General features: G+C 32.3%; 3 protein-coding genes across 3 annotated transcripts; 1 reads left to right on the forward strand and 2 right to left on the reverse strand.

Annotated features, from left to right (window-relative positions):
* Positions 1 to 545: 545 nt before the first annotated feature.
* Positions 546 to 1,163, reverse strand: LOC108721909 (probable endochitinase). The gene has a single exon (XM_018446711.1). It carries the CDS (start codon positions 1,146 to 1,148, stop codon positions 678 to 680), a length of 471 nt encoding a protein of 156 aa, XP_018302213.1. The 5' UTR covers positions 1,149 to 1,163; the 3' UTR covers positions 546 to 677.
* A 1,259-nt stretch (positions 1,164 to 2,422) lies between these two features.
* LOC108721890 (uncharacterized) lies at positions 2,423 to 14,274 on the forward strand. Its single transcript, XM_018446679.1, has 7 exons — positions 2,423 to 2,732; positions 10,467 to 12,012; positions 12,096 to 12,217; positions 12,313 to 12,600; positions 12,789 to 13,010; positions 13,102 to 13,545; positions 13,996 to 14,274. Exons 1-7 carry the CDS (start codon positions 2,718 to 2,720, stop codon positions 14,014 to 14,016), a joined length of 2,658 nt encoding a protein of 885 aa, XP_018302181.1. The 5' UTR covers positions 2,423 to 2,717; the 3' UTR covers positions 14,017 to 14,274.
* A 2,211-nt stretch (positions 14,275 to 16,485) lies between these two features.
* Positions 16,486 to 20,415, reverse strand: LOC108721895 (uncharacterized). The gene is made up of 10 exons (XM_018446690.1): positions 20,338 to 20,415; positions 19,958 to 20,228; positions 19,493 to 19,656; positions 18,725 to 18,905; positions 18,482 to 18,655; positions 18,282 to 18,383; positions 17,963 to 18,167; positions 17,436 to 17,761; positions 16,808 to 16,999; positions 16,486 to 16,694 (listed from the first exon to the last, which is right to left on the reverse strand). Exons 1-10 carry the CDS (start codon positions 20,404 to 20,406, stop codon positions 16,549 to 16,551), a joined length of 1,830 nt encoding a protein of 609 aa, XP_018302192.1. The 5' UTR covers positions 20,407 to 20,415; the 3' UTR covers positions 16,486 to 16,548.
* Positions 20,416 to 22,051: the final 1,636 nt, after the last annotated feature.

Genomic DNA, 22,051 nt, shown 5'->3' on the forward strand with positions numbered 1-22,051 from the left:
TACTGTTAATATGTTTGATTTTCATGGATAGGAAGAAGTTGATATTTATATTTAATCATCTTTAAAGTTGTAAACGCGTGATTATCGTGTGAATGATTATAGCTTGCGCATTCATAACGTTCGAAAATAATTAATCGTGAATAGCAGTTTGCATTGGCAATCGTAATTGTATTGACTGAATCGTGTCTGTAATGGATCGTGCTAACGAGAAATTGTTACGTACTTTTATTGTTTCCATTAAGTTGAAAATAATGTGTTGGGTAATAAAATGGCTGTTAAATGCGCGGTATTCGCTGATCGCTTTATTATTTTTCTATCAGTCTATAATACATGTCGAAAATTCGTTTATGATTTATAATGATACATAATTACATTCGCGCTTTTATTTTAATCTCTCCGTTTATTGAATATTATTATTATTGATACAGTATTTTTTATATATTTAACACATTTTTATTTATCATACTCAATTATTTATTTATCAACGGATATGTATTTATTATAATCAGGAAGAATATCACTTTTAGCAAATATGTATTTTTATTTTGATAAACAATTTAATAATTAATAATATTTTTACATTAAGATACACGATGATTTTGTAGAAGTACATTAGCATCTTATAGACTACAAACGTATGCAGTATAATTGTAATATTCTATTATCCTTATGTGTGGTTATCCCTGACATGTGAACGTCTGTGGCGATACACATTTTTCTGATGTTGGATTGAATACCAGCGTATTCGGGCACGAGAGATTATCCATTATAGTGTAATTGGTGCCGTTCCAGTAGCATAAGTAATAACTCTTACAATTCACATCCTGTATCGGGAATCTGCCGTATCTACTACAGAGTGGTGCTGAGGTGGTTGTGGTCAATGGTGCTGCTGTTGTCGTTTGTTGGCACGTAGCTGTGCTTTCAGACACGCATCTACCTTGATCAGCAACGAATATGAAAGAATTGGCGCACGACAATATCACTGGATTGAGATTCGCGCCATCATCCACGCATATATAGTAATTTCTGCAAGTTCCATCGAAGATCTCGAAAGAACCTATCTCCGTGCAAGTAGGTGTGGTTTGACTTTCAGCGATTTTGAAAGAAGTGTAAAGGCACAAAAGAACGATGATCGAGAAGCGATTCATTGTTGCGTGCGAGCAAAGATTTGGTCGACATGTGAATGTTCCATTCATTTATAGCAAAGAAATTTATCTTTTGTGTAAATCATACGTTCATTTATCAGGGATTTAGAATGTAAAACAAGATAAAGATAGTTCTCTTTGACCTTGCCGTGAATTCGTACGTTTTCTGCCTCGGGATTCTTAATCCCTGATCTTAATTTTATCGATGATAATATTGTTGCGCAAATTTAATTTTTCAATTTCTATTTTTCAATATTTGTCGATTTTTTTGTTCAAGGAGTTAATAATTTATCAACGCTATTACATTACGTAATTATCGAAAGTTAACGTGATGAAAATTTAATTAAAATGATACATGCGTATTTCTTTCGATGTCGTTTGAAGTCAAGACGGCATCTGTGCATCCCCGACAATTCTTTCCAGGTGAAATGTCGGACGCGATTCAGAATGCGTATTTTTTTAACGCGACGGTCTTACGACGAGGAAATCGAGGGTGAAGTCTACGGAATACAAAATCGCCAGAAAGCGACGAGAAAGTTGCAACTGGATTTAATGTCCGCACGTAATATTCTGCTTGTTCGTGCGTGCTAGCATTATGCATCAATTATGCATGCACATCTTGTATCTATATATTGAAATAGATTTTGCATGTTTTACTGATATTGAACACAAACATATATTTTCTATCTCGCCACATTAGATTAAAAATTTATTTTTTATTATAATAAAATTATGATAAAAGATTTATTTAAGCTTTTTATACATTAGATTTTATACATAGATTTTAATAAACTTTGATGTACAATATTGTTATAATAATAATAACTTAATTTGTAAGATATAAGATAGATATATGACATTACATTGAATAGAATAAAAAATATATGAAACGAAGAAATCAACTACATCACACAGGTACGTTAGACCGGTATTAAAGATATTTCCGAGGATATTTCATAGATTTTATTTTGAAATTCCTGCCTGCGACCCTTGAGTTCAGGTAACTTTTCCCGATGTCCATTATATATATCAGGATCAGAGGCAAGATATTTTTCGAATCTGATTTTCTTGAATAGATACGAAACCTCTCCGTCTAATCCACGCATTCAACTGCAGGCTCAAAGAGAGAGATCAGGTGAATATACACGGAGGAATCCTTGTTTTGGAGCGAGGGAAAGGTGCTATGGAAAAGAGAGAGAGGTGTCAGGAAAGAAGGAGAAACGCAAATGTATATAAGTGACTTGGGTTGAAGACGCTCCAATGGACTCTCTCTTTAACCCTGGTCAAGTGCGCATCTTTCCTCCCATCTTATTCTTTTTTCCCATCCCCCTTCCCATGCATGGTCGTGTTGTTTCGATCCTGCGTCCTTCCATTTCAACCTTCACCTTCACGCGGCGAGGAAGAGGACAGTGTTCTCGCGCCCGTTTGATCGTATTACGCGCTGTGACGATGACACAAGGTTGAGAGTTAGCAGGAATTCAATTTTCTCTAAAAAAAATTTAGAACGAGTGTGATATTGGTTTCGCGTGCATGTGACATGTTCCTGGCGGAGAGATCCTGAGTGCAGGAGAGATGGATGCTCGAAGAGTGAGTAACTTTGATAGTAAAAGGTCGAAAGAATCATTATCGGAACGAAGTCACCGAGTACCTAATTGTAGAACTATTATTGCCGTAGAAGAGATTTTAGAGCTTTTAAAATCGGATTGTAGAATTTGATTGATTAATGTTGCATAGTACCAAATAGTATTATAATCAATTATCAAATTATTACCAAATTATTATTATTAATTTTATGTTCAAAATGACAATAAATAATAAATAAAAAGGTTTAATAGGATTAAAAATTAAATGAAAACAATAATAGATCACGGGACAAGCTAATTGTCAATAAAATTTGAATGCTAAAACGTTATATGTTTGATATAAAGGTGTTTAATTGCAAAGATTAATTTTTATTTATAAATATTATATAGATATTAATTAAAAGTAATTATATAAAAATAATCATAGAAACTATTCGATGATATATATTTTTGTGTAAACATCTTTATAATACAATTTTATTATACTAATAAGATAGCAACATCAATATAGAAAATTCGTTATCAAGAAGCAATTTTTCATTATCTTCATCGCATGCAATAGTTTCCGGCTAAAAAAAAATGCAAATTGCTGCTGTTGCGTTTGATCATTCCAGTGAATTTAATGATGGATCATTTTAATGCGCTATAATTCTCTTTACTCGCGGTATCGATAACGAGGCGAATCGTATAGGCTGTGCGATTATGATGTACCGAGAAACGTGTGAGAGCCTTGACTACATAGAAAATATGTACGCTTTCGAGTCTAATCTATATTACATGGGCAATAATAAACGCGTGAGAGCTGTCCGCATTAATATCAAACATTGTTTTGTTAATAATTAAGAGACTTTGTAATTTGTATCTTTGTAGAAAAGTATGAGAAATAACAAAGGATTACATATTTTTTCAAATATAGTTGCATTTCTCTTGTACAAATTATTTTGTCGTTAGAAAGTTGTGCTGTGCGCATGTATATATATTAATTCTTTTTTATCATTTTATCAGTCTATTTTTGGCAATTTTGTATTTTGTACTTTTATATCCTCAAAGATAATTTATTGTAAATAGAAGGAAGCCTTTTCCTAATTATCATTAGTCAAAATTAATAGTTAAATTTCAGTTCTAAAATCATAGTTTCTTTGAAAAGCTATTTTGGTTCATGTAAATCGTCTCACAGTCACGTTCTTTAATTAGCTAGGAGAGCAGGTCGGAGCTGTATGTTAATAATGCACTGCTCGCGTTGTATCTCAAGAGTCACGGTTGATTTATGCACATCGTGAATCGACGATAGCGCGCGTCAGGACGACGAATAAATGACGAAGACGTAAGCCACTTTCGAGGGGAACGATCAGGCTGTTCGGCACATCGCCAGTCAAAGAGGGAAACTCTTTCGACCGACCTAAATTTATCGCTTTCCGTTTGCACGTGTTTTACGTAGTCCCGATTTCCAAAAAGAATCGTAGAATAATACAAAAATACAGATTTTCCTTAATAAAAAATTAATACTTTTTTGTTATAATTACCAAGATTATTATACGAAGTATCGTGGAATTATAAAAGGAAGACATCTGCATCAGTTATGTCACTTAACTAGCGAAATTTATGTCGATTTCTATTAACATAGAGGTGCTAATAATTTTTGAGCTGTTACTTTTTTTATTGAACTGCAAAGCATAAAAATGGATAGTGAAATAATTAATTTAAATAAAATAGATATTACTTTAATTTATTTAAAGAAAAGATATAAGAGGAATATTAAAATTTAATAAATATGTTGCCAAAAATAATAGTTTCCCCCCTCCAACGGTATTACTAAGGAAGAAGCTATCTTTAATATTCATTTTTTTATTAGAATAGTTTCTACAATCATTGCGTGATTTAAAATCTGAGTATATCAATATTCCATAGTATTGACATGTTGATATTTTTCCATTTCAATTTTAGATAAAGTCTGTTCAAGTTTCATCTGTAAATATACATAGTGCTGATAACGGATAAAGTATGAGAAATCATATTCTTAGAAGAGACAAAAAGAAAAGTTACTTTCCATTTACACGCTTTATCATTTCAGCTTTAGAAAAGTGTCAATACTGGATCTTAACGAGCGTGCGATATCCGTTGTCCAAAATATGAAGCTTTTCTACTCAAAGTGCATGTCATATTTTGATATTTTAGTATCTATATTTTATTTTATATCTTGTTTCAACAGATATGCAAGGCACTCCCATAATTTGTCAATATTAGAATAAAAAGATAAAAATATCAAATACCTACGTAATTTATGTTGCAACATCACTTTATAGGTAATTAGAACAGTGAAAGTTAGAAGTGCAAGCAAAGTTAGTAGCACTAATCAATAGATTTATTTGCATTAACAAAATAAAGATAGAGCTCTTTCCGTTTGTTAAGAGTTTATTGATAAATTATCAATAATAACATAGCTAATATGGATTGTGCTTCCTTTTCTTGCGAGATATTTCTAAATATAATTATTGTATTTTTTAGAGGACTTTTGCTTATGTTTCTTCCGCTTAATATATATTACCGTGAATAACTTTATGTTTAGATTTTGGAATTTTTAAATTACGGAAGCTTGCTAAAAAGAATTGACAACACTTCCTGTGTTATTTTCTAAATAAGACGATAATTTGCGATATAAGTTTCTTCTGCGTTTCGAAATCGTGGGTATCAAATTATGCGCAATAAAACGTCAAGCATCATGATTTCCTACTTTAAAAAGTCCATATGAGGGGGCACGACAAATGCTTTGCGTCGTATTTTCCTTACATACGTCGAACTGGAGCAGCTCGCGATGTAAATACGATAGTTACAACTCTCTCTGTCTTGACGCTCCTGTAATTGTCTTCTGCGCCGCTGAAGCACCGTTAGGGCTCGTCTTTTCTCGAGAAGATCATCGCCCATCTCCCGATTTTCACTCTACTATTCCCACGGGAATTTAGACCTACCTTAGAAAGTGACAGGATAATACCATGCTCTTTTCATAATTCTGCACAACGTACATACTTTTTTATGTTCTTTTATATAATTATTATAAATATATAATTTGGCTAATTGATTAATTAGCGCGTCGTTTTCCACGCTTATCTTTTAATAGTCCATTTTTAAAAATTATTTTTGATTGTTAATTTAAAAAGAATATTAACTTTTACTTATTTGCACTTTTTAAAATTTTTTATTAAAATTGACATTTTTTGAAATACATTTCGCGTACATTGAAGAAAAAATCGGAAAAATTATTACACACATTTTTACAAAATGGTATAATTATGATTATTATATTATTTTATTTTGTGTAACCAAAGAGAGCAGCAGCTTTACTGAATAACATCGAAAGTTTCGCCTGTAAATATCGATCTCGTTAATGTTGGGTCTCGATTTCACAAAGATATCTACTAGAATTTCTCGTACGCGATGATCGTTTCATTTCGGAAAACGTTATCTCATAATGAGAGCGCAGCCTCATTATCGGCAGCGGTTCGTCTCGATTAGCGCTGACATTTATTTTCTGACACACGTGCGTCCGTATAGGACACTCACACACTCGCGTACACACTGTCGGGATTACACGATTTCAGCTCGTCGTAATACCCACAGCCCACTTACCTACATTACTCGCTTTATGTGTGCGTGGATCTTCACATCTTTGACGACGAGTTTGTATACGCGCATGGGCACAGTGGCGTAATCAATTTTAATAATTGAACGTTTTAATAATTAATTTTTGCGGCAGCGTGGGATGTTCTTAATGAGAAAGCACACGGATAACTTCCGTGCGGCAGTATCGCCGTTTTCGGGAAAACGATTATTAGAATTTGCGGTATGCCCATTTTACGTTATTAGTAAATACGCTGTTATTACGCGTTAATAATTTGTATAGCTTTTAGCGAACTCTCGTTTATCGAAACAAACGGTTATTATTTTCATCAGGGACAAATTGTCTCTCTGCAAATTTAAATTAAAATACTTACAAAATGTAGATGTATAGAATACATTTGCATTATATATTGTAATTATCTTAGCTTCGTACATTTATTGCATTTATATTGTATTTATATTATATTGCAATTATATATATATATATATACATATTAGATTTATATTTATGTTATTGTTATATTACATTTTTTTTTACTTTGATGTGTAAGTTTTATCGATTCTGCTTACGTTTACTAGAACAGTTTGCTGATTGAAGAGAGAATTTATAATAGAATTGCACATCGTCGATTTTCAATATCGTAGTTACGCTGATGCATTCGTACATTTGCGTCCTCTCACCTTGCACTTCTGGGTCGAGACCCCCGCTGGATTGTGGTTGAAGCTGGTATATTTACCGTGCAGTCAAATAGAACCATAATTTCCAGTCCAAACGTGACGGTTTAAATGGTTGAGGAAGAGAATCGATCAGTACGCTCGATGTGATCGTCAGTCGTAGACCGTCGACCTGTGTGTGCCAAATCGCGATGCTCTCCAGATGTTCTGGACGATCTCTAGCCGAGAAATCGGACCTATTCGCTTCTTAACTGATTTCGACCTGTTCTTCTATCCTTAATTCCATCCTTAACTTAAGTGCGCGGAGTCTATTCTTCTCAATCCATGCTTGATTAATACTTGTTGGGTATTCGTAGCCTACTGACTTCTCATTAATGTCTTAGGAAACAGCGTCGTGCTACATCGTTTCACAGATAAAGATATAACATCGTACCGAAAGAATATACGCAGGAACAAGTAGGTTTATTTGAGCGTTGAATTTTGTTGAAATACACACACACATATACATACATATATATATATATATATAATATGTAAATGTAATATTATGTATACATATACATATAATAATATGTATATGTAAATTTAATACGTATATATATATAATAACATGTATATGTAAATGTAATACATATATTATATATATATAGTAAGATATTGCGATTGGAATTCACAAGACTATCTAATAAATTTTCGAAGTATACATAAATATAGAGGAAAATTTTCTAACTACTGCGTGAAGTATCTTCGTGGGATAAGCGTGACAATTTCGATTCGCGCGTTATAGTCAGTCATCAGGCGAGAAACTACCTTGTGTCGAACACCTGCGAGCCGTAAACGAAACCATGTACGCGACGCGACGCGTCGCGAATTGCGCGTGTTGCACGTAGAGTGCAAGGTAGAGTGCGACCTGGTCGGAAGCAATTTGCATAACGTGCTCCCATGTGCGCGTAAAATCGTCGTAACGCGTTATTAGAGGTGCGTTTCTCGCGCATGGTGTGCGCGAGTGCGCGCCGCCTCTTTTCTTCCGTTTCTTCACTTTCCTACGCGGCTTCCGGTTCGTGGGACAAACACGGTCACCCGCAGTCTTACTCTCGTTCTCTCTCATGAGAGCGGCGACGTAGCTGCACGTACGCGAAGAACTAGCACGTGGAGAACTCTTTCTCCCTCGCATTCAATCGACGTGGGAGAATCTCAATGCTGCCGCGGGTGCTGCGAATCGCGACAATTCCCGGCCTTTCTTCGACATTTCCTTCGTTTTCCTCGCCGTCTTCTGTGGTAAAGGCTTCCTAGTACCAAAAAGTATCCTGCTTTCGAGGGAATAACTCATCGCGGATTTTGGTGGAATTTTGATGGTGAGGGTGCGATTTCTTGCGTCCAAAAATCTAGCTGCAAAAATTGTTTTGAACAAAAGGAAGAAATAAAATTAAAATTACAGTAAATATTGTTTATATATTATAAATCTTTATTGTGTTGATATATCCTATGTTTTATTACATAATAATTATATATAACTATCATTTATTATATTGAATGTATTCATGAGAAATATTCATTTTGTAATGACTCGAATATTATATCGTAGAAACTATAACATCCTAGAATAAATGCGCCATAATAATTAAATAAGAAATTGATATAGAGTTGGGTAAGTTAACTTTTTTTTTTAACTAAATTAAGTTAAAGTTAACAGCCTTGAAAATTTAACTTAATTAAAATACAAGTTAATCCATAATAAAATTAATTGAATTAAAAGTTAAGTTAATAAAAAAAGTAATTGAAAAGTTAAAAGTTAAATTGGTCCGAACGAGCAACTAAAAACAAAAAGAAAAAAGAAAAAGTTTGACCATTTTACATAATTTTTCGTGTTTTTCCTATCTCACAGCATATTTATTAAAGAATCTGGTTATATTTTGTTCACAAATAACGATTATACAATATAAAATTACTAAATTATATATTCATTATCCTCTCGCATTGTGTTTGAGGATTGACTTCAAAAAAATCAAATTAAAGGTTAATAGTTACCGATAAAATGTAACTAAATTAAGTTAAAAAGTTAAGAGTCTAAAATGTAACTAATTGTAAGTTAAGTTAAAATTAATTAACTTTTTAACTTTTTAACTTAACTTTTACCTTTTTAACTTAGCACTACCCAACCCTGGAAATTGATGTCCAAATTGATTAAGAAATGATATAGAAATACAAAATACGTTAAATTTTAAAATTTTTGTCTTTAAATAAGTATAACTATTAGATAATCATTCTATACAAATAGAATTGAATAATTGAGTAATCGATCGAAGTAATTCTACTTGAATTGAATTCGTGATCCTTTCTCGTGGCACATTCTTGACCTTATAGTAATATTGCATTTAGATATCTTATGATTTTTTGCTGTCGATAATGATTGGTTAACTTAAAATTTTTTGAGAAAGATGACGATTGTGAAGTTCTATGTCGGTTAAATATAGATCGAAGAATCTTAGAATCTCGAATGACAATTGCGCGAGTTTTCACTCGGTTTGAAAGCCAATTTTGGAAAGAGTTAGTTTAACAATTCGTTAAGCGAATATAAAATCTGAAGATTACGAACGTGACGAGAGTATATGATTTGTGGCACTTGAAACGCAAACCAATTGTTAACTGCTTTGCGACTGAATGATTTTTGCGGCGCGGTAATATTGTTCGTTCCTTACATGCGTAAATTGCAAGAGGCGTATTAAAGCGGGGTAATCAGCTGAATTTAGGACTAAGGAGAGGAAAACCGAGTTCAACGAGGACTCCATTCTGGAATAACAAGGCAGAAGGCGTCTAATTTCACGCACGGCATACATAATCCGCGGTAGCGTAGAATGATTCTCATGGTGTGACCCAGTTCGCTTCTCCGCACGTTATTCTCCGACACGTCATTGACTGTTGCGGAAAGTGTACATAATAATATAATGCGAACGAGATTTCGTTGGACAAATGATACGTAGCATATTGAGAAAGAGAAAAATAATTGTTAGCATGTGTCCATCTACTTTAATAAACATTTGTGTTTCTCATTTTTATTTAAGACTATGTAGTAAAAATTTGGATTTGACGAATACCTTTGTTAAATTATTTAAAAGCGAAGATTTCAGTATTATTATTTCTTGGTTATAATAAAATAATTTACAGATACAATAAAATATATTTTCAGTTGGTAACGTTAGTATTTTTATCTTAAACGCCTCTCATTATGGAAACAACACACTGATGTATGGCATATTCAATTTGATTATTTATAACTTTCATAAAAATGAAAATATTGTAAAACATTTTTATAATTAAAACGCCAGACATTAAGGAACATAATGGTACCATGTCATAAGCAACAAAAAAATATTGGAAAAGTCGAGTATGTTATACTGAAAAAGTATTAATCTAACATTTTCTTACTAGCAATGATTTCGTGTTGCAGGTCTTGCCATTTTTATTGTTGATAATCTATATAATCAACGAGGCTTTTGCTAACCAGAATGCTTGGAGTAGACAGTACAATGTTCGACGAATTCGTAGAATCAACGAATATCTCGTTCCACCGCCTCCACCAAGCTCTTATACGGGCAGAATTCCAAGATTGGCGAATTATCAGCCAACCTCACAGCCAGGATACTTCCAACAGCTGATGAGCTGGTTGAATCCCTTCAGTTCTGATTCTTCGCCACAACCACAATCACCGCCACCGCCGCAGCCACTATTGCCTCCGCAGTCTGAAGTCGCAAAGTTCGGTCAATCCGCTCCTTTACTACACGCGACAGCCTACAATGGTCCTCCCCCTGTGGATTATGAGAAACCACCTGTTCCTCCGTCCTCTCTCAACCATTTTTCCAACGATTATTCGGGATATCCTGCTCCGGTTCAAACCAAGAATTGCAGTTCTTGCAACAGAGTCCCCTGGGTGCCGATACAGGACACGCAACAAGGACATAACGGACATGTAGGAGGCGCTTCGTATGCACCGCCACCACTTGAATCGTCAGGTGGCAAATACCTGCCTACAAATCACGAAATACCTCATGACGCTTATCATGCTGCCTCGCAAGAAGTCCGAGCTCCGGACTTCTCTTTCGCACCACCATTGCCCAATATTAGACAGAACGGTCCTTTCATTAATCCGTTGGCAAACCCGCATCTGTTTCCCGGAGCAATGCCACCGCTCTTTAAAGCAGTCAATTTTAATCAACCTGTACAAGTCACTACCCACGAAAATTCAGGATATCTTAAGTCACCACCATTATCAATTTCCAATGATGCAGCAACGATAGCAGGACCTACTTTCAACAGTGGACATAACGAACAACCTATATACTCAGGTCCTTGGGCTCATTCAGGTGAAGGAGCTGTTTCTCAAGAACTAGGATATACTAATCCTGGTATAAGCAACGGAGAATTCGAAAATGTTCAAAATGTTCAAAATCAAAATAATGTGGCACATAATGATTTGTCTTCCAGCGGCACTCAAGTGTCTCACGGTCATACTTCGGGAATATCTAATAACGAAGAACTTTATGAAGTAACGGGATTGAGTGGATCTGACGTGAGTCAAACTAATCAAAATCTTCCCAGCAGCTACGGAATTTCCAGTCTCGATCGACTACCAAACAACGAGCACTCGTATAACGACCTGTCCTCCAGCGCTAATGTCGCTGAGGACTTTAGAGCACCTTTACACATAGAACCTTCTGGAAACATTGGAGATTCAATAAATTTTGAGGAGTCACCGTTGCTAGATTTCACGCAGAAGGATGAAAGTCGGACGCACTCGTCCTCGATACCGACGACCTCTAACTCGTTCGCGGACTTTCAGAGTACTAAGATTACCGGGACAACTGTAGCATTTGGCGATGAGATTTTCGGAACACGTCAAGGCATCGCTTCAACGGAACCTTACCCTCCTACGGATTATATCGAGATAATTGATACCGTGGCAAAAGAATCTAAAATCAATAATAACATAACTCAAGGTATGAAAAATATTCGAGAACAAGATGTTTCGCAATCTGATAAAGAAGAAGATCTATAGTCAATTGTTTTTTTATTTCAATAGGTACAAATGGAAAACCACCTCGGAATCAGTTAAATGATGATGTAGCGGAAGAATCATTCAGTGACATTAATGTTAATTTGGATGAAACATCTAGGCAGCAAGGTGCAACAAGGAATAAACAGGTGATAAGATCGTGTTACTTGAGCAGAAAAATACATCTTCAAAGAGAAACTATCCTAACTTATCGTAAACTGTAATTCTGTTAAAAAATTTTTAGGTGCAACTCATCATTCCCTATACATCGGAATACACACCACTTCCATTCCATCCATCGCATGAAAGAAACACTGACACCAGTGAATCCAATCATGACAGTTATGTCGGCGAAGAATCAAGAAACAGAATTGAAGTGATTAGTCCTCCAAATTCGTCATACATTTTTCAATCTTTAGATTCTTTACCGAAGATATTTGACAATGCTAAAAAATCAGTTGATGCTAAAACGAACAATTCCATAGATGTAATACATAAACTGCAAAAGAATATTGACAATTGGACGATACAGGTATGTGTTTTTTAAAAATGCGTATTTATAAATAAATTAGAGAAGTTATGAACAGAACCTTTGAAGAAACGATAGAGTTGATTATTATCAATGCCGAAAATTTCAATGTGCGTGCGCGCGCGCGCTGATCTAGTATATTTATAGTAAATGATAATAATAATAATAATCATTACTTGTATTTAATTTAGGAATATTCAAAGGCCACAACCGTTAGTCCAGTATGGCTTAAATCGAGCAATCCATACCTTTTTCCTTCAAAAAAGATCCCTACCGAGTATTTCATGACCACTAAGCCCGTTAATTATGTAGCTGATTCTCACAACGATAATAATAAGATTCTTACTTTGAGTGGATTCAGCTTCAATGATGAAAACTATAAACGATCGGGCAGCAATGTGAAAGAATCGCGAGTACGAATAATTAATAAGAGTTTCAAAGACACATATTAATGTTATAAGAAATAACTTATACCTTATTTTCTTTTCATATTTTGCATTTAAGGTAATACAAACTGACAAGTCGACTGGAAGTTTTATTGATGCTTCCACCGAGGATTTATGGCAAGCCTTTCCCATAGGAATTTCTTCAGTGAACAGAGAACGCGTTCATATAGTAACGCCTCTGTCAACTGTAACTACTCCTAGATTAAATCCCGAATACAGACAAGAGAAGGTGTTGAAAGAAGCAGAAAGAAACAGGAAGGAATCGAAGAAAACTTCGCAAACAGATACAGAAATAACGCAAAAGTCCGATATATTCGAGTCAATCGAAAAAGCTTATCAAGTGCTGCCTCAGGCTGTGAACAATTTAGCTGTGGCTTCCACAGGTCCAGAGAGCATTCCTTTGTGGGGCATCATGGAACACGAGGAGTTTACGTCGCCTGTCGATAATGAATATGATAACAATGATACTGAACCTCCTACGCCGCACTCTAAACTTTCGAAGGCACGTATGATTATTGAGTTAACGTTTATATAACTAAAATTGTTTAATGAACTTCTGTTTTAATTTACTTTTTATTTTATGAAATTATATCTTCAATGTATTATAATATAATATTTTACAAGCTTTAGCGAGAAAGTTTCTAATATACTCTTAAGAACGAAATATAATTCGCATACGTTATATACGTTTTTAAAAAGTTTTAAAATTTATATGTTTTTAATTTCTTCAATATTTAATAAATAAGCATGTAATATAAAAATTTCTATTAATAGAGAAGTTCAATTTAATGCTGTACTTTTCGAATATTATTAAAAAGCATTCTAAAAGTATATTTTTAAAATATAATATTTTTACAATTAAAATATTACACAAATATAATTTTATTTATTGAAAAAAAATATAAAACTTTAAAATAATGTTTAATGTTATTTTTTAAAAATATTTTTGTAGGAGTCGCGTGCCAGACGATGACGTATCAAGTGTAGAAAATGCTCAAGATGATTATTTGTGCATGTGCAGACTATTTTGCTAGTGTGTTTCCATGAACGATGTGAGCGATTGTAAATAGTTGCGTTAAAATAATAGTCCTTGACCTCATTCTCTCAGACGAACTATTTAATTTAATGGTATTTAATACAAACGGGTGAATGTTTCAATTCTATGTACATGCGTAAGTGATTATTGTGGCCAGTGCACCGGATAAATGTATTTTATAGTCCGGACGTATGTATTTTTTTTTAAGTTTTATTATAAGTCTTTTTTATACGTTTAATAATAAGATGGAAAACTATAAGAAACTATAAAAGAGACAACATGGTATATATTTGCATTATGTTGTGACTTGCGACTTACAAAATTGTCCATCATTGAAATTATTGTTAATAAACATTTTAAATATAAAATATGAATTTTGTATACATAGATAAGCTTGATTGTCATAATTTCATTTATCTTAAAGAATTTATGCAATCATTTTGCATTTAAACCAATACTTGAATAGTGAAATGTTTTATTTTTGCAATTATATGTATATGTATTTTATACATATATAAAGCACACATACACATATATTACATTTTTTTACATTAAATTTTCGTGTTAACCATTTTACATTTTGAATATTTTGAAATGAAAACAATTTGCATAAAATTTCTAAGTTTTAAAAGATTTGCATACAACTTTTCTTAAGTTTTAAAAAAATGACGTCCGATTTTAATGAAAAGGCTTTTTGTTGTAAAAAAAATATGTCTTTTAACGGAAAGAAGATTGATGATTGTTCATAATATACGTGTATTGATTAATCAGACTAATCCGAGCTACGTGAACTGGATTTTAAGAGATGTCGATTCTCAGAGCATTTTTGTCAATTCTGTAAGCCAGATCTGAATCAAATCTAAACCAATTTAGAATCAATCTTTTCAGAATCAAATTTAAACTAGTTTAGAATTAATTTTCTTAGAGCCTATCATGAATATTAATTAACTTTCTAAAGAAGAAACTTTCCTCGTTTTCAATCATAATCTATTTGACGCTAAAGGAATTAATTTTGGCGCGACATAAAAAACAATGAGGAATAATAAATATAAAAAATAGATAGCAAATAATCAATAGTGAATAATGGATGACTTAATATTTCGCATATTTAAAACAGTTAATATAAATTTATATTTTGTTGTCTAACAAATTAGGAAAATGTTTCTAACTTTTATCGTGTTATATATTTTTCTATACAATACTATATTTATAATAATTAATATATTAATCATACTTACGTGATGTGATGAATGATTTAAAGCGTTTTATTATTTCGATTTCAGAAAACTGCAGGTGTGGTTGTTTTGAAATCCTGTCGCGTTTGTACGTTATTTGAATTCACCTTTTATGCATTTGCCAACCACATTCGATTACTTTCGCCGATTTCGTAAAGTTGGACGTTTGCCAAGAAGTGTCACGACTATCTAATGATGTATGAGTATTGCTGCATTTAAATATACACTCGTACGTGATACGCTTATATGCATATCGCGTAAGTCAGTTTTTTTTCAATTCAATTGTACCGTGAAATGGGACTTTGTGTCGCGAATTCCGAGCTTGTCTTTTCATTCATCAGCAAAATCGTATGGAAAAGTAATTCAACGTTATATTTCATATATCTGTAAATACTTAACAATATTTTATATTGTTAAATTACTATTGTATTAAAAATAATATTACCTCTTTTTCTATGCAATGGTTTGAAATAGGAAGTTATTTCGTTTTTTTTCTTTTCTTTTTTTACAATAGTATTAAAAATATGTTTAACAAAAATATTTAATAGATCTCTTAGTTTTCCTATATTTAGATTTTCCTTAACAGAAAAGAAATGAAATTACTTCCGTATACTCTTCAAGCTATTATACAGGAAAATTAGGTGATATCGTGCGCGTATATTACATTCGATGTCACGAAAATGGTGTTATACTTAATGAGCAAGAACTTGATACGAGAGAAAAAATGAAACTAACAGAGTCGAATAAATTAACTTGCTTGATGCAACAATATCTACAATTCATTGACCTTCGAACTTCCTTTTCAGGTCTCTTCAGGAAGATCACACGTTGCTTGTCGCAGCGAAACGTGAGAATTCCCGCCGGAAGATAGTGGGAAAAGATGTACCATTGTCTACAAGGTCTACCGCTGTTGTTTGCTTAAAGACTCCAATCGTGTCTGTAGAGGACTAACACTTTAATTAGATCCATTTCCATGGTAAATGGTATCGAACAAGGACACGACCTTAATTACGACCATGTTGACGGTCTAACATTGCCGCTTAGAGGAAACGCGGAAGAATTTTTAATTCCCTTTCATGATTTGTGAAATCGAAAATTATCGCGTATATAATCTTTTTCTCATGTACAAAGTATAATATATTTAGGACATATATTATTTACTAATCGTTTTTACCAACTTGTGTCCCTTTAGAAATGATTTATTTACAGAAACATAATTATATTCAGTTTAGTGTTAAGATGTTCCTGATTGCAATTTTTTTCGGTCGCATTTTCTTCGAATAAGTATCTCCACTGTCCAGATAAGCAGTGTAATAGCAGTCACGCAGTTGAGTAAGATAATACAAATCGTGTAATTTCCAGTATTATCTCGTATTACACCTGTAGCAAGTAGACTCTTTATTATTTAGGTTTTTCAACTTTTGACAAATTATATTCGAAGAACAAAAAAATGGCTGTATTTAACCATTTTATATATAATATTATTCACGTACCAAGTATGGGACCAGCACTCATGAGTATCATTCCGTTGGTCAGCATTTGAATTCCCGAGGCATTGGGTAACTTTTGAATAGGAACGTAACTAGGTACAACTAAAGCCATATATACCGATCGAATTCCTTTTGCCGCTCCCAAACCAATCGCAACGGCCATCATTGAAGCGGAATCATTCGCAAATAGCAATGCTGCGGTAAACAGTAATCAAAAATCGATCTATCGCTATATTAAAATTCTTGCTTTTCTTATTTTGTCAAAACTCAATAATTAAAGTTTGTCTCGGTAGTCTAAAGGCTTAGGACGCTCGCACGGAATGCAAGAGATTCGGGTTCGACTCCCGGCCGAGGCATTATTTTTCGCAATAAGTTTTATTACAGTTTTTAAGTTGGGGAATTTGGGGGGATTATTAATATTTTCAGATTTGATTGCGTTGAAAGTCCGACAACCATATCGGCACGCAATTATCATTTCTGAAATTAATTCATTTAAATGAATTTACAATAGTTCAACATCTTAACGTTCTGACCGTTATGGCGCTTCTTAATTTAAAAATTATTATGTTTAACATTAGCGGTCTTTCAATCTTATTATTGTCAATAATTAAAGATAATCGGTATACATTACAGCATCTGCCGATTATCAGAAGCAACAGGCTGAGCATGTACATCATCCTGGCTGACAGACGCCACCATTCGCCCAGGTAAGGTGCCGCGCCTCTGCTTATAAGATCTGCTATCGCGATGATACTCATGATGTCGGCAATTTTTGCTGTTGTTAAACCCATATCGGCGAGGATAAACGGTGTCAACATAGAGAAGTTTATTTCCGCGAAAATTGCGATTGACATCCCCAACATGATGTTCACATAAATCGGATCGCGTAAAAGATCAAAGTCGTAAAGATCAGCTATTCGTCGTAGAATTCGGTGAACGGACGAACTGCTTTTGCTACTGTAACGTGATTGTTATTTCACTTGTTATATCCAAAAATAGTATCTTATATATTTTATTAATTTTCATTTCATAATTATAATCATGTTGTAATCACGTATTTCTGTGATGCAGAAGATAATTTGACATTAATATTAATATTATTAACAAAATGAAAAAAAAAGAAATATACGTATCGTAGATATGTACTTTCATACTTACTCGTCATTATTTTCTTTGTTTGAATATTCATTCGTCTGTTTTTCCAATAGTGAATCCTTTTCTAGAACATTCTGACTTATATTATTATTTTTGCTTACATTATTATCGACATTATTATCAACAAAGGTCAATTTTTTCGTTAATAAAATAGGTTCGTCAAAAATTTTCATGCTGCTACCGAGATGAATACTATCTATACTTTTTGCTGTAAAAATAGGTACATTATTTCCATATTATTTAATTAGAAATTTGAATTTGTTTCTGATATCTGTTGCATTTGTAAGAATTAATCATAATATAATCTTCGTGACATAATTACATGAATTCCATAGATATTTTGAATCCCTGCAATTATCATGTATACTCGTTCTTGATGTTCTGTTAACTGATATTTCGATGTCGTAATTTGAACCATAAGATGCTGAAATGTATAATTTGTGTTTTTAGCGCCGCTTTTGTTCTAATTACTTATCAACTAGTTTACTTATTAATTAATAAGGCAATTAAGTCGGCTCGTACTTGTTCCGTCTGTAGAAATCTGTCGGGGTAAGGGCGTATCGAATCCATAAATGCTTCCAACTTCAAGATCATGGTTGATGCTAGATATTGTTGTTTTTCTTTTCCTCTCATAATTGTTTAATATCGGAGAGTATATATTCGTTTCATCTTCTTCATAATGATTCGGTGTAATGTCTGCAATTTCGAATTGTTGGTAAAATCGCTAAAAAATATATCAGGCATATGTTTTTAATTAACAAATACCTTTTTTATCATTATTATCAGTCAAAATCTTTTTATCATCATTATCAGTCAAAATCGTGGGATTTTCGATAACTGTCTCTAAGCAGATGGGCACTTTTATCATGTGCCATTTAACCGGTTGTAGCAGCATTGCGCCTATCATCGCGTGAAAACTGTAAGCGCCAAGTATCAAAACGGTTCCCTATTTAATGTTATACATATTTTTTATATATGTTTTTTATTTAATAAAATTTATAATAATTTTTGTTTTATAATTAGCAATTCATAAGCAGTTATAACTTTTGATAACTTTTCAAGAATTAAAGAAGTATTATACGTTTTGCTATAGTGAAATGTATTTCTTTAATCCTTGACTTATAAGGCATCTATAAATGCCTTATTGATGTTACAGATCGGCAATGCGTAGAGAGAAGATCATATAAGTTATAGATCGCAACCAGTAAGTATAAAATAAACAAACACCCATTGTCCGACCCACATAGATAAGCAGTTACTATTGATTTTTACGATCAGTAACATTCGTCGTAAATAAAGCCGCATTGGACGAGATGCCACTGGAGATATTTAAGTATATATATGTATATATACGTACATATACAAACTATATTTTCTATCCGGCAGAGTTAATTCTTCATATTCCAATATTTTTATTTTATATAATCATCTTCTACACATCAGGAATATTAAAGATCTATAAATTTCTTCAATCAGTTAAGTTTTTCGATTTGCTAAATTTTCTTTATCTTTTTATCAAAATTTTTACGATACCTGAACACCATAAAATGAAAGTAAAAAGGATGATATTTGAGGCATAATGATTGGACCCACCCCCATGATAGTCATACCCATGCCTATAGCTCGTCCTCGTTTCGTAGTAAAATAAGTATTGGTCGCTAAAGAGAATCCAGACAACGACATACCCATTCCAATGGCTGTATAGATAAACTTGATAATTAATTTATAACGCAAGTATACGCTTGTATTTAAGAAATTTGCAAAATGTGATGCACAAAATGGATAAAATTATATTTTAATAATGATCATTTCTTGTTTAATTTATTTACATAATAATGACTATTTGTTTATAATTATATATATAGTAACTAAAATAATATCTTATAATACTTTAGAATTATATAAAAAATATAATATTGTGTCTGCCAATAATTGCTATAAAACATTATTATAGTATACATTATTATAATATTTGACAAATAATTCTGTTTTACTTACAGGCTAATATTCCATAGCAAATCATAATAAGAGTAAAGGTGTTGGCGAATGCCGTCAATGTTACACCAACTGCATATATAATACTTCCAACCATCGCCACTTTTCTATATCCGTAGATCTTCAAGAGAGGCCCATTGATTAAGCCGAGTACCATACCAAATGCCAAATTTACATTAATTATAATTGACGTATCTGTTGCAGTTAGATTAAGTGCTGCAAAAGATTCTTTAAATATCAATCCGAATCCTTGTACAATCGGGATGGTAGATAGCTATAAAATTTTTATTTAAATTAATCTCAGTTTTCTACTCATGGCACAAATTTTAGTATTTTGATAAATTTTGTATCATGTTTCTGATAAAACGTTTATGATAACTTACGGCATTTAATGCTCCAGCTATAACAATAATCCATCCATATCCCCCATTTGGCGGCACTTTCGTAAACATTTTATAAGTTAATATAAAATTAAGTTATGAAATAATACTTAATATAAATAAAATTCAATATTAATTAATATTGAAAATAAATGTCACGTATAACACTAAAAATTCACGTTGTCAAATAAATATTTGCAAGGAGTCTTGTTCTTATACTTATTCACGTCCACTGCTGTTGGAATATTGTATTTTACTCAACAATTGCTTGCAAATAACACATTTTATTCACTAAAATGTTAGACTTGCATCTCTTAGATAAATCATTTCATAATATTACTGATTTTATGTAATCGTGACTTGCAATTTCTGATGATTTCAGTATGCGATTAATCTTATCTGCATCGATCGATACTGCGATTATTTGAATATGTTAACAATTCCATTCGGGAATTTACTATCTGTAATTTTAAATTACAATTGATCTTATTTTATTTATGATAAGTAAATAATTTTACAAAATTCTATGTACAAATATAATATTTTTCTTAAAAAATTTTGATAGATATATGTATATAATAAATTAAATTATATACATATATATATAAAATTAAATATATATAAATGAAAAATATATTATTCTTCTTTTCCTCTTTCTTTTTCTCTGTATTTCTTATTCTACTCTATTATAAAATATTACACAATATATAAACGTATACACAACGTATAAACTGTCATACAATTTACCATTTTTAAAAAATTAATTTAAAAATTTAACTGGTCTAGTAAATCGATTGTAGCACACACAGATAAGAGCACAAAATTTAACATATTGTTCTAATTCGATCATGTTGCGTCTCGCGGAATGATAAAGGCTACACTAACGTAGAATACTTTCATCAAAGATAAGAAAGCGTCTTAGCTTATTAGTTTCAGTTAATCTAATCTGATTATTTTCATTTGTAGACGTTAATATAGATTAATACAGACGTTCAATACAGATACAATTAGAGCATATATGAGAGAACATTGTTAGATTAAAATTGAGTAGAAAATATTTTTGCAAATATGCTATAAAATGAATATTATATTATACATATTATATCTATAACATAATTGTATATACATAATTGTAAACAATACATGGAAAAGAAAAACAATACACAGTTTTGTTGAAGTATCTAAAAATTTAGCTAGATACAAATCTGAAAATAATTTTGTTGTATTATCAAAATAATTATGCAAGACGATTAAACTAGTGGTTAGAACATCAAAACAGTATTGCTAGTTGTGCTTAAGATTTCTATATATTATTATATGTATGTGTGCAATGAGTTTATTAATCAATAATAATAATAAATAGACGTTTCGATCCTATTGCGGATCGTTCTCACATCAGTATCGCAAACAATCATTAGAATACAATTAAAAGTTAAAAGTTAAAATTATTGGTCATTCACTTAAAATTAAAAATCGAATTGTGCGATGTATGGCTGTGATGTAGACGAATGAGTTACGATGTCCAAGCGTTTATACATTATAATTGCCAAGTTAACTATGACATATTATTGCAACCGGATTAAACAGACGTATATAATAGGAAATAATTTGTAAATTATTAGACTTACATGATAAACGCAAAGACAAGTCGCTTAGAGAAAGTGTCAGTTCTATTTTTCGCTCTCATGTGACCGATGTAATAAAAAGCAAAACAATG

The sequence above is a fragment of the Mycetomoellerius zeteki genome, unplaced genomic scaffold (genome assembly GCF_001594055.1).
Source record: "Mycetomoellerius zeteki isolate Tzet28-1 unplaced genomic scaffold, Tzet1.0 scaffold188, whole genome shotgun sequence".
NCBI lineage: Eukaryota > Metazoa > Arthropoda > Insecta > Hymenoptera > Formicidae > Mycetomoellerius > Mycetomoellerius zeteki.

Excerpts from the sequence above, each read along its gene's own strand:
- LOC108721909 (XM_018446711.1), bottom strand. The coding sequence starts at position 1,148 with ATGAATCGCTTCTCGATCATCGTTCTTTTGTGCCTTTACACTTCTTTC.
- LOC108721895 (XM_018446690.1), bottom strand. The coding sequence starts at position 20,406 with ATGTTTACGAAAGTGCCGCCAAATGGGGGATATGGATGGATTATTGTT. Across the intron at positions 18,384-18,481 it reads GATTTCTACAGACGGAACAA|CATCTTATGGTTCAAATTAC; the intron begins GTACGAGCCGAC and ends TATACATTTCAG. Across the intron at positions 16,695-16,807 it reads GAGTGCTGGTCCCATACTTG|GTGTAATACGAGATAATACT; the intron begins GTACGTGAATAA and ends TACTTGCTACAG.
- LOC108721890 (XM_018446679.1), top strand. Across the intron at positions 12,013-12,095 it reads CAATAATAACATAACTCAAG|GTACAAATGGAAAACCACCT; the intron begins GTATGAAAAATA and ends TTATTTCAATAG. Across the intron at positions 13,546-13,995 it reads CGCACTCTAAACTTTCGAAG|GAGTCGCGTGCCAGACGATG; the intron begins GCACGTATGATT and ends ATATTTTTGTAG.